Source organism: Rattus norvegicus, chromosome 9 (genome assembly GCF_021556685.1).
Source record: "Rattus norvegicus strain SHRSP/BbbUtx chromosome 9, alternate assembly SHRSP_T2T, whole genome shotgun sequence".
Lineage (NCBI taxonomy): Eukaryota > Metazoa > Chordata > Mammalia > Rodentia > Muridae > Rattus > Rattus norvegicus.
In genome coordinates this window covers 41,466,044-41,481,038 of record NC_141542.1, presented here as the reverse complement: position 1 = coordinate 41,481,038, position 14,995 = coordinate 41,466,044, and the positions used below count along the sequence as shown (strand labels likewise).

The 14,995-nt window shown below is 41.6% G+C and overlaps 1 protein-coding gene across 4 annotated transcripts in view; it reads left to right on the top strand.

Annotated features, from left to right (window-relative positions):
- Window positions 1–14,995, top strand: part of Smap1 (small ArfGAP 1) — an 84,883-nt gene that overhangs the window by 33,890 nt on the left and 35,998 nt on the right. For all 4 annotated transcript variants that reach the window (NM_001427332.1, XM_087567677.1, XM_087567676.1 and 1 more), the window contains 1 exon segment: window positions 5,166–5,299. In NM_001427332.1, the coding sequence (NP_001414261.1) occupies window positions 5,166–5,299 (134 nt within the window).

The window sequence follows — 14,995 nt, the reverse complement described above, 5'->3', positions numbered from 1 at the left end:
GCTTTACAAACACTTTACAAGTATCTAAGAAGTCTTTTGTCACTATTTTCTCCTGCTGATAGTCACATTTATTTCCATTCTTGTTGGCATTATAATTCTTAGTCCTTAAAACAGTTGGTATATTAAAGCAAATCAGGAAATGTGTTAGTCCTCTCACAGTTTCAATTTGCAATAGCCAACTATGGTTTACACATTACATATTGCATACTGTTTTGAGCAATATGATGAAATCTCATCTTTGTGATTTACCTGTGATTCATCATTCTGTTCAATGTATTCATTATATATACTCTACCTGCCTATTGGTCACTTAATATCTGTCACTTACTTGGTATCATTGTGCTTCTGCTTTTTTTTTTTTCCGGAGCTGGGGATCGAACCCAGGCCTTGCGCCTCCTAGGCAAGCGCTCTACCGCTGAGCTAAATCCCCAACCCGTGCTTCTGTTTTAAATAACCGTTATTTTACTTAATTTCATCAAAGCACAAATGTATTGATGGTTGCAATTGGATATGTCAGAGAGAAGTTGTCTAGTGCGTCAAAGCTCTAGCATGATGTCACCTCATGTGAAAAAAGGTACAGGACAGCATAGTAAAATAAGACGTTAGCAGTCAGTGACCGTATTTTCATACTTTTACTACAGTCCATTCCTATACTTGCTCTTTTGTTATTGCTTACTGTGCCTAATTGTGAGTGAAACTCCTTCACATTGCTAGCAGACAAGCAACACTACTTAGATGAGAAATGATGAGCAAGCATAGCAGGTTTCCTGGGTTAGCATCCTCCGTTGCCCCAGGTCTGTGCTCACGGTGTTAAAGCTCCAGTCCTTACTTGCCAGTGACCCAGTAGCCAACAACAGCAGTTCCCGCTCTGAACGTAGAGGGTGTGGACCCTTTCTGCTCTCAGCTTCTTCCTGGCAGCCTGGACTGATACCTCTGGTTTTCTGGGCCTCTCTCTTCAGTGGCTAGGATTTGTAGCTTTTCCTTATTTGTAGCACTCTGCCTTCTTTTGCCTGCTCTTTGCCATCTCTTGTCGCCTCAGGAGTTCTTCTTGGTCATAGCTTTGCACAATTCTTAATTGTTGCCATTCTCGTAAGCTGTCTTCTCTCTGCTGCTGGGTGTACCAGTCCTGTGAGTTGTTTGCTCTTTATTCTTCTGGCTCAGTGTGCTATACCTGTGATTAGACCAGAAGTAAGCACGAAGCACTCAGATGAGGCTTTAGCTGGGGTTAGCTGGGGTTGGGGGCAGTGCCCAGGAGAGGAGGTCAGGAAGACTCGTGCAGTGTCCTGTCTATTAACCACATCCTTTTTGTTTAATTAGGCCAGCCTGCCCCAGCTGTTAGTGTCAGGGTCTCTGATCAGATTGAAGACCGATAAGGATGTCCAAGTGTTTGTGAGTGGGAGGAGGGGGATCATCATGAGAGGCTATGTAGGTGGTCTTACAAAGGCTTTCATGAAACTGTTATGACCAAAGTGAAGTCTCCAGGAGCCTTGCAAGGTATGTGAAGTGGCAGTGACTAGAAAATAAGTCTCTCGTGGCACCCGTCACAGTTGTTTTTCATTACTTAGAAATCTCTTGCTCATGTGAAGTCTCCTCCATGCATTGGAAGCTGGATTGAGGAAAGGCTCTCTGAGCAGCCATAACATTTCCCATGTACAGCTTCAGAAATGGCTGCTTGGTTGAAAGCTCCCACAGTTTTGCACAATGATGTACCCTGCTACCACCAGGGTACACCCTCAAGTGAGAAGGCTGTATCATGCAGAGTTCTGTTGTAACTAGAAATTACAGAGGGAGCTCATTTCTGGCCTCCATCTCTGCCCAACCTGGTATACTTACTTTGTTTTGTTCTCCACAGCTGCCAAAGGGACAGGTAAAGGGTTTGGCCATTGAACCAACTAGCCCAACAATTCATGCCTCCATAAGTTCAACCATTTAAATAGGAAAAACATTAAGGGGTGCTTACAATACAGATTTAGCATGAAGTTAGCATTCTTCAGTGAACTTTGTCTAACAGTACCTAACCCTTTGCCAAATACCCCTGACCTGCCTAAATATCTGTAAGAGGGGTGTGTGTGTGTGTGTGTGTGTGTGTGTGTGTGTGTGTGTGTGTGTAGTTTAAGCTGCGTCTGTATCTTAGAACACATTTCCTATGGCTTGGTGGATTTTCTGTGTGATTCTGTGTGCTAATGTTTAAATTGAAGACTTAAGAATAACCTAGAGTTTTGTTTTTCAAAATGTGGTCAGTGGATGGCAGCATGGGCATCTTGGGGACTTATTAAGAAATCCAAGAACTGCAGAATTAGAGCCCGCATCGTCACAGTATCCCAGTCAAACAGTACAGTGAGCTGAGATACCAGGGACCTCATTCACCTTCCTTGGTTTGGCACTTAACTGCTAAATTAACTAAACTACCTATTTTTCTGTTTCTACCTATTTTAGATTTCTGTGTAAGTTTCAAACTATGACATATTGTTATATAATAAATCGTTATGAGAAACATCTGGGGGCAATTGTTGTGAGAAACAGCTGGGGGTAACTGAAGGCAGCAACTGTGTTTGGGTTAGCTGTGAAGTCCAAAGTGTGTGTCACTTTATAGATGCCAGTTCCTACCCTAAAGCAGAATATTTAGAGAGGGAGAGGCACTGGGGGGGGGGGGAGAAGGAGAGAGACAGAGACTGTGTGTGTGTGTGTGTGTGTGTGTCTGTCTGTCTGTCTGTCTGTCTGTCCGTCCATGTCCTTTCTGTGTGGCAGCGGGATCTGTGGGCATGTGTTTACTTTTTACTATTTTTTAATGACCGATGAGTGGTTTTTCTAGAATGATGACAGTGTGTACTTAAAACAGCTTGCAGATTTTCAAAAGCTTAATCCCTATCTATGTCTTTTATGGAGCTATTTTTTCATGATCAGGTAACTTTTAGAAATCTAGAAACATTTTTCAGGTTTCCAGAAACTTAATTTTTCCTCTTAAAAATTCTACAAGCAATATGTGAAAATAATCCCGAGAAAATTTAAAAATTTGAGCAGAGAGAAGACATTTACAATATAAAGAATAATAGAGTCAGGGCTCATGTTCTCGTATTCATGTTAGTTTCTCCTATTCACTCTAGAATTTCTTCACCATGACAGAAATAAATACCACTTATAGGATGTCAGTTTTGTGTGTGTGAAGTGTAGTGAAGCAAACACTTGTCTTGTAACCAGACCCCGCAGGCCTGCTGCCTGCATCCCAGGCCCAGATGCTCTTCTCTGACCACACCCTCAGTACTCAGCACGAGGCCCTGCCTCCCATCCCTGGAGGTGGAGAAGCTTCCAGTTCATATGAACTACACTCATGTTTTCAGCTTCATAGTGGTTCACTACACTATATTCCTTTTAGACTGCTTGAAGACCTGACACTTGAGATTTATCATCACATACGGCTCTTTGAGGCAGCCTTGCTTTCCTTATTGCAAACACTTGTTCCTGTTTTAGATGTACAGCAGAGGTCTTTTGTAGGTGGAAGAACATTTTGAGAGTATGATGTTTTCATGTTTCTTGATAAACATTTCTTCTTTTGAGTACCCACTCATTTATCTGCTCAGTTTTTGTCTTACATTTTATTTAGATGTACCATACACTGTCCTGAACTTACAGCCCTCATTTCTGGCCCTCCAGTGTTGGAATTCTAGGCATGTATACCTTTCACAGACACACTACACATGCTTTTTAAACCGAGTCTTCTGCACTTGGAATCTCAGCACTCAGGATGCTGCAGGGCACTCACAAGTTTGAGGCTGGCCTAGGCAGTTCAGTTAGACCCTGTCTCACACACACAAAAAATATCTTTATTTGATTTACTGTTAACATTTTAATCACTATCTTGTTTAGTTAATAACTTGTTTAGTACATGTTTCTGCTGTTCAAATATGCATAGTGAAAAACAGTTGGAGTTAGTGCTTTAAAATTTTTATTGATTCTTGTGCATTTCATATCATGCATCCAGTGCTACTCAGATCCCTGTCCTTTCTTAGCACCCTTTGCCCTTGCAATCTCCCCACCAAAAAGAAAAAAACAAACAAGCAAACAAACATAATTTCACCTTGGAAGCTGTAGTGCATCACAGTGTGTCTCACGGTGACCCCTTTGTCCACCCAAGAGCCCTGTATCTGGGTGGTCAGCCTGCCATTTCTCCAGCGCCCACACCACTTGGGAGTAGCTCTCCAGTATTACTCAGGCTAGCTTCTCAAGGACAAGGCAGTGTGGCAGCTGGCAAGGGGTGGGCCAGCTCTCACGCCCTCTGGGCTGGCTCAGCCTTGCCTTTGCCACCAGAGCCATCTCTCCTGTGCTGCCCAGGTGAGGTTTGAGGTGGCAGGGCAGGCTGTTCCCATCAGGGCGTTCCTCGCCATCCTCCACTCTACAGTTCTGCCTCTCTTCTCAGTGCTCAAACTATTCCACCCCTGTTTCTCTTCTGTGACTTGTACATCATAGTGGCTCCCTCTGCAGACAGGAGGTGTGGATTGACCTCTGGGTCAATCCATTGCCACTTGGTGGTTGGTGAGCCTCTGTGAATTAATTAGTTTTAAAGTCTTGGAGTTAGGAAAATTTCCAGGAAAGCAAGACCAATAGAATAACTAATTCTCTTTTCTTTCTGTGTGTGATGTATGCACATAAGTAGGGGTGTGCATGCTTTTGTGTGCTTACCAGGAGGCCAGGCCAGCATGTCTGGTATTTTTCCTATGTATCCCTGTCTCCTGTGTCACCTTAACAGGATTTCTCACTAGGCCTGAAGCTTACATTTTGGCTAGGGTGGCTGCCCAGGAATAGTCTGGCTTTACCGGTCAGTACTGGGGTTGTGGGGATGCACAGCCATGCTTGGATTTTTCTAAGAATACTGGGGATTTGAACTCAGATCCTCATGCTTGGATACCAAGTGCTCTTATGCACTGAGACACCTCTCTAGTCCTGATTAGGTTATTTAAGATTGATTTATAACCCTTTAGTGCAGGTATGACATGGTATTCACTTAAACTGTTGTCAGTACCATTGAAAAGAAACAAAACAAACCAGAACTTGAGCATGTGATTTCTATAAGCTGTTAGCAATTGCATAAAAATTAGAATGCAACTAGTATACAGTCAAGATGTTTAAGTTTTTAATACCTGCCTTTCCTTGCTTCTTTCCTTAATTAGGTCCCCGATGGGCTTCCTGGAATATTGGTGTGTTTATTTGCATCAGATGTGCTGGAATTCATAGAAATCTTGGGGTTCATATATCCAGGGTCAAGTCAGTCAACCTAGACCAATGGACACCAGAACAGATACAGGTAAATATTACTTTAACAAGGAATTATTAAAAATGTATTTTAAATAATTTAAAATACTCAATCCTTGTGTCTAAGGATTAATACTAAAATGCATGCTGACTGGCATATGCGAACTCAAAAATTTGAATGTTATTTCACTTATTAACTAACTGATCTTAAATTCTCCTTGAGTTTGTGGCAGTCAGTTTTAAATCTTTTTCCCCCTAAAGTATTGATCTCACAGTATTTAAAAATGCTTTGGTTGGTTGAAGACACTTACCAGTATAATCCCATAGTTTATCTGCCAGTAGAGGGAGTCTGGGTAAAGATAAAGGGTGGGGTGGGGTGGGGTGGGGGGATCATCGTGTGCCTGAGAATCGACTTGAAGGATCTGTCTTCTGTGGAGAAGTGTTGCTGGTGTTTGCTCTGACAGTTGGTTAGTGTAAGTAGTTAGCTTTGTCATAGATAAGTTTGGCAGAGTTTGCTATTTTTCCAGGTGACAGTTTTAAATCTTTAAAATCTTACTTTCTAATCCTTATGTAAAAACAATACTTTTATTGGTCTTACTGTATAACTTACAGTAAAATCACAGATTTTTATTTATATTATTATGCTCTTTGAAATTTCCATTAAAAAATTCTGAATATATCAACATATAGCCATCTTTTGGTTTCCAGAAAAGATTATTTCCAGGATGCCTGGTAGATAACCAAATCCCCCGATGCTCAGGTGCTTTCAGTAGATGGAATAACATTCGCACGTATCCTTCCATGCTCATTCTTGCATGTGCTTTAATTAGGTTCTTACAGCACTGGGTACCATGTAGATGCCATACAAGTCCTTGTTAGACTATTTTGTTTAAGGAGTAATGACAGGAAAAGAAAATCAATCAATCTCTCTCTCTCTCTCTCTCTCTCTCTCTCTCTCTCAGTGTATATATGCTCAGTACAGATGTGTGGTTTGCCTTTGATTTCCGGTCTGTAGGTGGGAGTGCTACAGATGTAGAGCTCACAAATACAGAGGACCAACAGTGTGTTGTCGGGCTTAAGTGAGGCACATACCTCAGAACTAGAAAGAATAAACCTACGTGTTTATAAACATAAACTAAAGTAACAGTAGAATTTCCAGAGATCTTTAGGTTATAAAGTCAAATAGAATTGGTTTAATTTTGTCTTAAAATTAGCTCTTGATGTTATTGCCGGCAGAGGCCACCAGCCATTCAAGGAAATGTTATCCTTTGATATTTCCAAAATCCTAGAGGAGAAACCATACTGTTTAGATGTGAGAGGTAAAACTTTTGAACACTTCCTATGAGATAGTGTCCTTATTCACATCTCTGGACCAGCTATGGTAACTACATGATGTTATGATCTTAAGAAAGAATTGTGAGTAGATTAAAATATGTAAGTTGTATTTGTAAAGATGTCTAGAGGAGAAAACACTGAGATCACCACAGGTGTACTTTTTAATGGCTCATTTTAAAGTAAGGACAAGACATAGACTCATTAGCAACTCCAGTTCTTTGGAAAAATGTTTCTTCTCAGTAGGCCATTGAGGAGGTTTGAATAACAGACTATTTGAGGCAGGTAGCTGTACACTTTAGCATACTTTCCCATCAGAACGGGTAGTCAATTCCTTGTCTGTGAGATAAATAATAGGTACATGGTGGGGTACTGACTTATTAAGGGTTAGGGATTTTAAAAATAATGTACAATATTTGAAATTATATTTGAGCATGATATTGGGTACACTGTGTGAAATTGTGTCTGTGTCCTTTCTTATCTATCTAAGGCATTCTCTGATTGGCTTTAATAAAAATCTGATGTCCAGTTAGCTGGGCAGGAAGTGGAAAGTAGAACTTCCTGGAAGGAGAAAGGAACTCTGGGAAGAAAGAAGGCCTTTCGCTTGGAGACATGGGAGGAGACAGATTGGTCATAGGCCTAGTAGGTATAGCTAGCCACATGGCTGAATGGGGCTCGGTGTCCAGGTTAACTTAGATGATGTAGCTGAGAGTCTGTCCAGCTAAGGCCTAAGGCTGTGAAATATTAGAAGGTCTCTGTGTGGTTATTTGGGGAGAGGCTGGCTAAGGAATAATTGCCACTGTATTAATTTCCAGCATTAATTAATATATGCACAGCATAGTAATCATTTAATCTACAATTAGCACCCAACATGGGGCAATTAATTTGGGTGTTACTGTCAACTTTTTGAAATAAGAACTATTTTGGGCTATAAGACTTTATAATTGTTTGTTACCAGTGAGTGCTCTGCCTGGCCTATAGTCCACAGACTTTGCCTGGCATTTTGTCAGGAGGAACTAAGTGGTAAATACAAATGGGCGTGCAGTTTGGAGTGAATAGTTACATAAGAGCCACTGTCTATCTTTTGAAGTTGCTCTTATTTAGATCTAAAAGTCTATCGTATTTCTGTGGTGGTAAGAATATTCAGAAATGCCAACTTGATACCATGGCATTTTATATTATTTTATGTACTACTTAAAAAAATTGCCATGTCACAGAGATCTTCACAGATCTTGGTGAGCTTTTACAAGTGTTGGCACCTGCTACTACTCCAAGGACAAGCACCATGCTGATTTCTGTCTCTACAAATTAGTTCTTAGGGACATTTTTTGGGTACCACTTGGGGGTATAAAAACTTGTTTAACAGCACTCCTAAAGGTCACTCATGAAAAAGTGTGAGTCCACCAAAGTCTAGCTTGGGGAACCAATGAATTTATTGGATCTACTAACAAGAGTACAGGTTGGGGTTCACTTGCAGGATCATAGGTGCCCCTCCTGAACAATACCAGTAGGAAGTCTTAGCCCAGCATAGTGAGTTCTCTCCGATAGCTGCATAGCTGGGGGCTCCTCTCCTAATTCATCTTCTATAGTCTGTATATTCTAGCACCTCCAGAGACTATGAGACCATATACAATTAGGAACCATATACAATTATATACAGCTACATAGGGGGTATTGTAATGGAGGGAGTGATTGAAATTTGGTGAGGGGCCAGTGACCTTCCCCTCTCCTCCCTTTCTGTAAGGGAACGCTCACAGTCAACATGCCAGATCTGAGGTGTCCCTTGCAAGAGGTGCAACTACTCTGATGCAGATGACTGCTCTTATGCTCAGAGGACAGCGCTGTGCATAAATTGAAACAAATGTCCTAGAAGTTATTCCTATGTAGTCTTCATTCAGGTTTGGAAGAGTGATGGTTGCAATGCAGCCAGTGTTCTGTATTCAGAAGAGTGTCCTAAAGCCTTTTTGATGTACAAACACTGGGAGGAATTTCACCACATTTAAATCTACTCTGTGCCTTCCTTTGTGATCACTATCACCACTCCCATAATACTCATAGAGTCATGCTTACGATTTTCAAAGATGTAAATCTTTTTAAAACATGCTTTACCAAAAGATTTAACCATGCCCCAGGCCAGTTAAACTATTAAGTTTGAGGTATGTATGGTTTTATAAAATGTAGCCACTTAGAAAGAAATATCTCAGGGTTACTTATTAACTGCTATTAGATATGCCATGTTCTCATCACACACACACACACACACACACACACACACACACACACACACACACAGATATTGTGTGCTCCTTCAGTGTTTTAAAGACATCCTCTGAACATGCTGTTTTTGAGCTGTTGAATGCTTGTTTTTAAACAAATATTTTTTATCAAAACATTGTTGTTACTGTATAAGTAAAGTTACTTATGTTTAAACCTTGGCATTCTTTCTTTAATGTGGTTTAGGGTTAGACTGAGTGTCTCTGAATGTGAGCTTGTCAGGTTCTGCACTTGTTCTTTTGAACACAATTCTCACTATGATTCCTTGGCTGGCCTGGATCTCACTGTGTAGCCCAGGCTCACCTCTCATTAAAGTTCACAGAGCTAGATCCACTTAACCCCTGTGTCCACATGCTGAGATTAAGGCATGGATGCCTATGCCCGGCCTGTTGTCCTCGACTTCTCAAATTTCTGTAGAGGACTAATTTTTGTATGATTTATAAACATATCCTTCACATTTGTTTTTTCTAGTGATGTATTAATTCTTTTATGTTTACCATCATATATGATCGCTACTTATTCATTTTAATCTTTGCAGTATCTATATTGCATTTGAACAATAAAGAATGCCCTTGTTATTAGGAAATGATATTTCCAAGGTTTTTAGTTTGTTGAAAACTCTGTGAATAAAATGAATCTATCATTACTAGAGTGGTTTGTGTCAAGGCTAGACTAGCAAGTAGGAATGTATGGTTGAGATTTACTGTCGAGTGGGCAAGTAGAGATACATAGATGACTATGACTATCCCATTCTGTAGATTATCTCATTGTAAGCTTAGTCCTCTATGGCTAGCACGGTAGCTTGAAAACATTTTCAGTACTTATCTTTGAATGAAAAAGTTACTCATCACCATCAGCAATATGATTTAGCTTTCATCTGAATATATATAATCCAGCTGAATATGTATAATCCAGCGTCAGAGGATACACTGTTTTCACCTGTCCTTTAGCTAGTTCTAGGGTGTACTTCGTTCTATTCTGGACGGGTTCTTTGATCTAAGTGAAAAAGGTTGCATACTTTCTGAGACTTCCTTGTCTTCTTCTTCCTGCTCACTTTCATCTTTTCGTTGTGTGTATTTATTATTCTGCCCTGCAGAATTTTGGGCCAATTCTTAGGAATATCTTTTCCTGTGGAGCCCTGACCTAGAAGGTCAGAGGTGTTGTTTGTGAGAGTCTATTCAGTGCCTGGAGTCTTTCTCCCAGTCTAAACGTAAGGTTACTGGGATGGCATGAAAATCCTTTTCAGTAAGAAGTGCTTTTCTCTTAATTATCTCAATACAATTGGTTCCCAGTTCACATGTGTTCCTATTTTGTTCTGACTTAGCCTCTATTAGTTGTGGGCACCAGGCAGGTCTAGTGGTTTGTCCTTACTGGGTAGAGTTTGAGTTTTATGAGGATAATCAGTCATGTAATTTTATAGTAAATACTATCAATAGGATTTTTAGGGTTTTGTTTTGTATTGGGGTGTTCATGTGTTTGCATTCATGCCTATGTGTATAGAGACCAAAGGCAGAACTTGGGTGTCTGTCAGCTCCAGAACAGGTGATACATTCCTGGCCCTCAGCTCTGTTTGTTAGCAGTATGGAATAAATCCATTTAAACTTCCTTTACACGTGTTTGTCTGTGTTTTAGGAGGCTCGTATAATGGCAGACTTTTTAAGGTCTTTACTGCTAGTTCTCCCTCCTGTGTTCCCGTTTTACCCTGCTACCCACCTCCAGTTTAACTCTTCCTGTTTCCTTATTCTGCCTGTTCCATTATTCCACTGTGTTCTAGTTCTCTTCCCTTTAAAATCCCCTGCCCACACGTGGCACCTTACTAATTTTGTGACCTCTATGAGTATCCATGAAGTACACATATCTGAAACATCAAAGTTAACATCGCAAAGTGAACAGAAGCATGTGATGTTTGTCATTCTGGTCAGTGTCACCACCTCACTCGCTCAACCAATCCCCGTGCTTCATCCATTTTCCTGTAAGCCTCACAATATCATTTTCCTGAACAGCAGGACAATATTCCATCATGTATCATTTTTGTTATCAGCTTGTCAGTCAGTTGATAGATATATAGGCTGCTCCCTTTTCCTGACTAATATGAATAGAGCAGCAGTGAAAATGGATGAGCAGGTATTTCTGTAGTAGGATCTAGAGTTTGATGGGAATCTGTGCAGGAGTGCTACTAGGTGTGTCACATGGTAGATCTGTTTCTAGAACTTTGAGGAACCTACACACTGGTTTACCTACAGATTTGTGCCCCAACAGCAGTGACCGAGTCTGTGCTCTACGGCTTGATGGTCACACCCTTTTTAAGCTAGTACTGTAAAATAAAAATAAAAAACAGGCGGAACCGGGACCCTTGAATTGGCAGGACTGGTTCCCGCACATTCTCACTCCGTGCAGATTGCCAGCTGCTTTCCTATACTGTCCCCTTGGCGGGTTGTTACCACGCCTGACACACACACACACACACACACACACACACACACACACACACACACACACACACCACACCACACACACACACACACACACACACACACACACACACACACGTCCTTCTGAGGGCTGTTCTTGCTAGCCCCAGGCATTCTATAGCCTAGCATGGCTTCCAGAACTTGAGACAGTTTGTCTCTCTGTCCGCCAGGAACTTTGCTCACATCCCCTGTAAGTAGCCTGGTAAAAACAAAGCTCTAGAAACTTGTAGTTTAACAATTAGATTTATATGTTAAATTCTCAATCTATAATACATCCACAGAATAAACTCACTGCCAATTACTAAAGATAGAAACCGCCTACCTTCTAGACAAGATAAAATTGACCTAGACCACCTGGATCAGAATCACCCTTCTCCCCTGCCTCCCTCCATCTTTCTTCCTTTACTCCTGCTCCTTCTCCCTCCTTCCTAGACTTTTCCCCGCCTACCCTTCCTTCTCATCCAGTGATAGATAGGCTTTTCCTTATTCTGGACCATGCTGCATAATGACATCATCCTATATAGTACTCTCCTGGAAGCTTTATCCCACAATATTTTACCTACCAACCTATGCACGTGTGTTAGAACATTGATTTCTTAAGATTTTGCTCCTTATAGAGTCTTCTTTAGTGTCTTATAAAGCCAGGCATGTAACAAACTGTCAGCACACAGTTCTTTATACACATTTATTTAAGAAAATTTTAGATTAAAAACATCAGTGGGAGCATTGCTCATTATAACCCCATCAAGATGAAAAAAAGTCTTCAAATCATGGCCTCATGTGAATGCTTTTGACATTTTCATGCTGCATCCTTACCACGACTCTTAACTGAGTTTCCAAAGGTGAGCAGAGAAGAGGCACCAAGCCTTGTTTCCTTCCCTCTCTCCCTCCCCACTGAGTAAAAGTAACTGGTAAACCTCAAAAGTCAAGTACAAAAAAAATGACTGAGACTATGGAAGTAACTTTCAGACATAATACGTTACTACAGAACTTAGTTTTACTCTTAGTGGCTGCCGGGCAGATTCATCTTAGCAGCTCAGTGACGAACTGCCAGGAACATTCCAAGGATAGACAGGAGGAGGAGCATGGACCAGGACACGAATCCCAGGGGCCACATTCTTTACACAGAGCTGCTGAGCCTGGAAGAACTGTATTTCCAGGCCAGGTCAGATAGAAATCTATCTCTTATTCTGCTGTTCAAGATGTAGGACTGGTAATGCAAAGGAAAAACAATCATTCACTTGGGGTTGCAGTGGGGTTGTCATTGGTCTTGCCTCTTAATTATGTTTGTTTCTTGAGACTGATGATGACTTATGCTTGGGCACCAGTGCTTTTGTCTGACTTTAGCTGTGTGTACACATGTGTGCACATGTGCAGTGCTTCTCGGGTACTGTTTCACTGGAGTGAGTCTGGTGACCAGTGAGCCCCAGGAGGCTTCCCTTCTCTGCCTTTCCAGTGCTGGGATTCCAAGTACATGCCACCATGCTTGGCTTGTGTATTTATATCATTTATGTGCGTGTTTATCAGGGAGTGTAAATGCTAGGAGAGGGCAGCATGTCCCCAGAGCTCAGTGTCAGGAGGATGCCTGGGAGCCGGGAACTTCATGCTCTCTCCGCAAAGACTGTGGCCGTTTTTTCCATGGAGCCCTCGCTCCAGCTCCTTGTGTGGTGGGGCTTCTGTACACTCAGGTCCTCACACCTGCACAGCCAAGCACTTTGTCAGTTGAGCTGGCGCCCCGCCCTGTTAGCTTCTGTCTTTATATATTTAGTTTGCTCTTAGGTGAGATGTTTTGTGTGCTGTTTTGTTATTATTAGACAATGTTCCATCAACCCGAACCTGATTCTTAAAACTAAATACAGCATTGGAGTGTACGTTTAAGGAAATTCCTGTTGCTCCATTTACCCTTTTACTCCTCTTATTTTCTTTTATCTATTCCTACTCTTATTTATTCATTTACTTTTTAAATCCTGACTGTATTTCATCCTTACCATTTCACCCTTCAAATTCCCTATGTAACCCCACACCCTGCTTCTCTTTGGTGGTGGTGGTAGCGGTGGTGGGTGTGTGCTTGTGTGTTTGTGTGTTTTAAATGTACAGAGACTGCCTGCATGTTGTGCAGGCTGTTTAATGTTCCTTGTACGTATGTTTCCAGGGCTGACCATTTGCTATTGGACAAGCATTTGGTGTGTCTTCCCTGGGGATATTCTTCCTCGACTCAGAGCGTTCCTTAGTTGTCTATGGTTCTTTGGGTAGGGTTGAAGCCTTGAGCTCTCTTTCCCTTTAGCATGTATGTTACTGGTACAGCCAGCACTTGTTGAGCCCACCTTTTTTCTCTGAGTTTGTTTTTGCTTACTTTTGTTTTGGTTTGTTACATAGACAAATATATAACACAAGCAGATCTCGTTGGTTGATATTGTTGTTCTTTCTGATGGGGTTGCCAACCCATTTAGTTCCTTCAGTCCTTTCTCTAACTCCTCCACTGGGAACCAGTTCTTAGTTCAGTGGTTGGCTGTGAGCTTCTACCTCTGTATTTGTCAGGCTCCTGTCAGCAAGCGCTTCTTAGCATCCCCAATAGTGACTGAGTTTGGTGTCTGTATATGGGATGGATCCCCAGGTGGGGTAGCCTCTGAATGGCTTTCCCTTCAGTCTCTGCTCTACACTTTGTCTCCATGTTTCCTCCTGTGAGTATTTTGTTCCCCCTTCTAACAAAGTCTGAAGCATCCACACTTTGGACTTCCTTTTTCTTGAACTTCATATGATCTGTAAGTTGTATCTTGGGTATTCTAAGCTTTTGAGCTAATATCCACTTATCAGTGAGTGCATTCCCTGTGGGTTCTTTTTGACTGGGTCACCTCACTCAGGATATTTTCTAATTCCATCCATTTGCCTAAGAATTTCATAAAGTCATTGTTTTTGATAGCTGAGTAGTACTCCATTGTGTAGATGTACCACATTTTCTGTATCCATTCCTCTGTTGACGGGCATCTGGGTTCTTTCCAGCTTCTGGCTATTATAAATAAGGCTACTATGAACATAGTGGAGCACGTGTCTTTGTTGTATGTTCGATCATCTTTTGGGTATATGCCCAAGAGAGGTATAGCTGGGTCCTTAGTTAGTACTATGTCCAATTTTCTGAGGAACCTCCAGACTGATTTCCAGAATGGTTGTACCAGTTTGCAGTCCCACCAACAATGGAGGAGTGTTTCTCTTTCTCCACATCCTCGACAGCATCTGTTGTCACCTGAGGTTTTAATCTTCTTAGCCGTTCTCACTGGTGTGAGGTGAAATCTCAGGGTTGTTTTGATTTGCATTTCGCTGATGACTAAGGATGTTGAACATTCCTTTATCTTTAATTTTTTTTTTTTTTTTAACAATCCAGTTGTTGCCTCCTCCTTCCCTCCTGGTCTTCCCTCACAGTTCCCCATCCCATTCCTCCTCCCATCTTTCCAAGAGAATGCCCTCCACCTCCTGCCTGCTTCCAGGCCTCCCCACTCCCTGGGGCCTCAAGTCCCTCAAGGGTTAGGTGCATCATCTCTCACTGAGGCCAGACCAGGCAGTCCTCTGCTGTATATGTGTCGGGGACCTTGTAACTTCCTTCTCCAGTAGAAAGACAGGCATCAAGTGGAGGGATGGGGTTGCCATTCCACAGTCAAAAACTCTGACCCAGAATT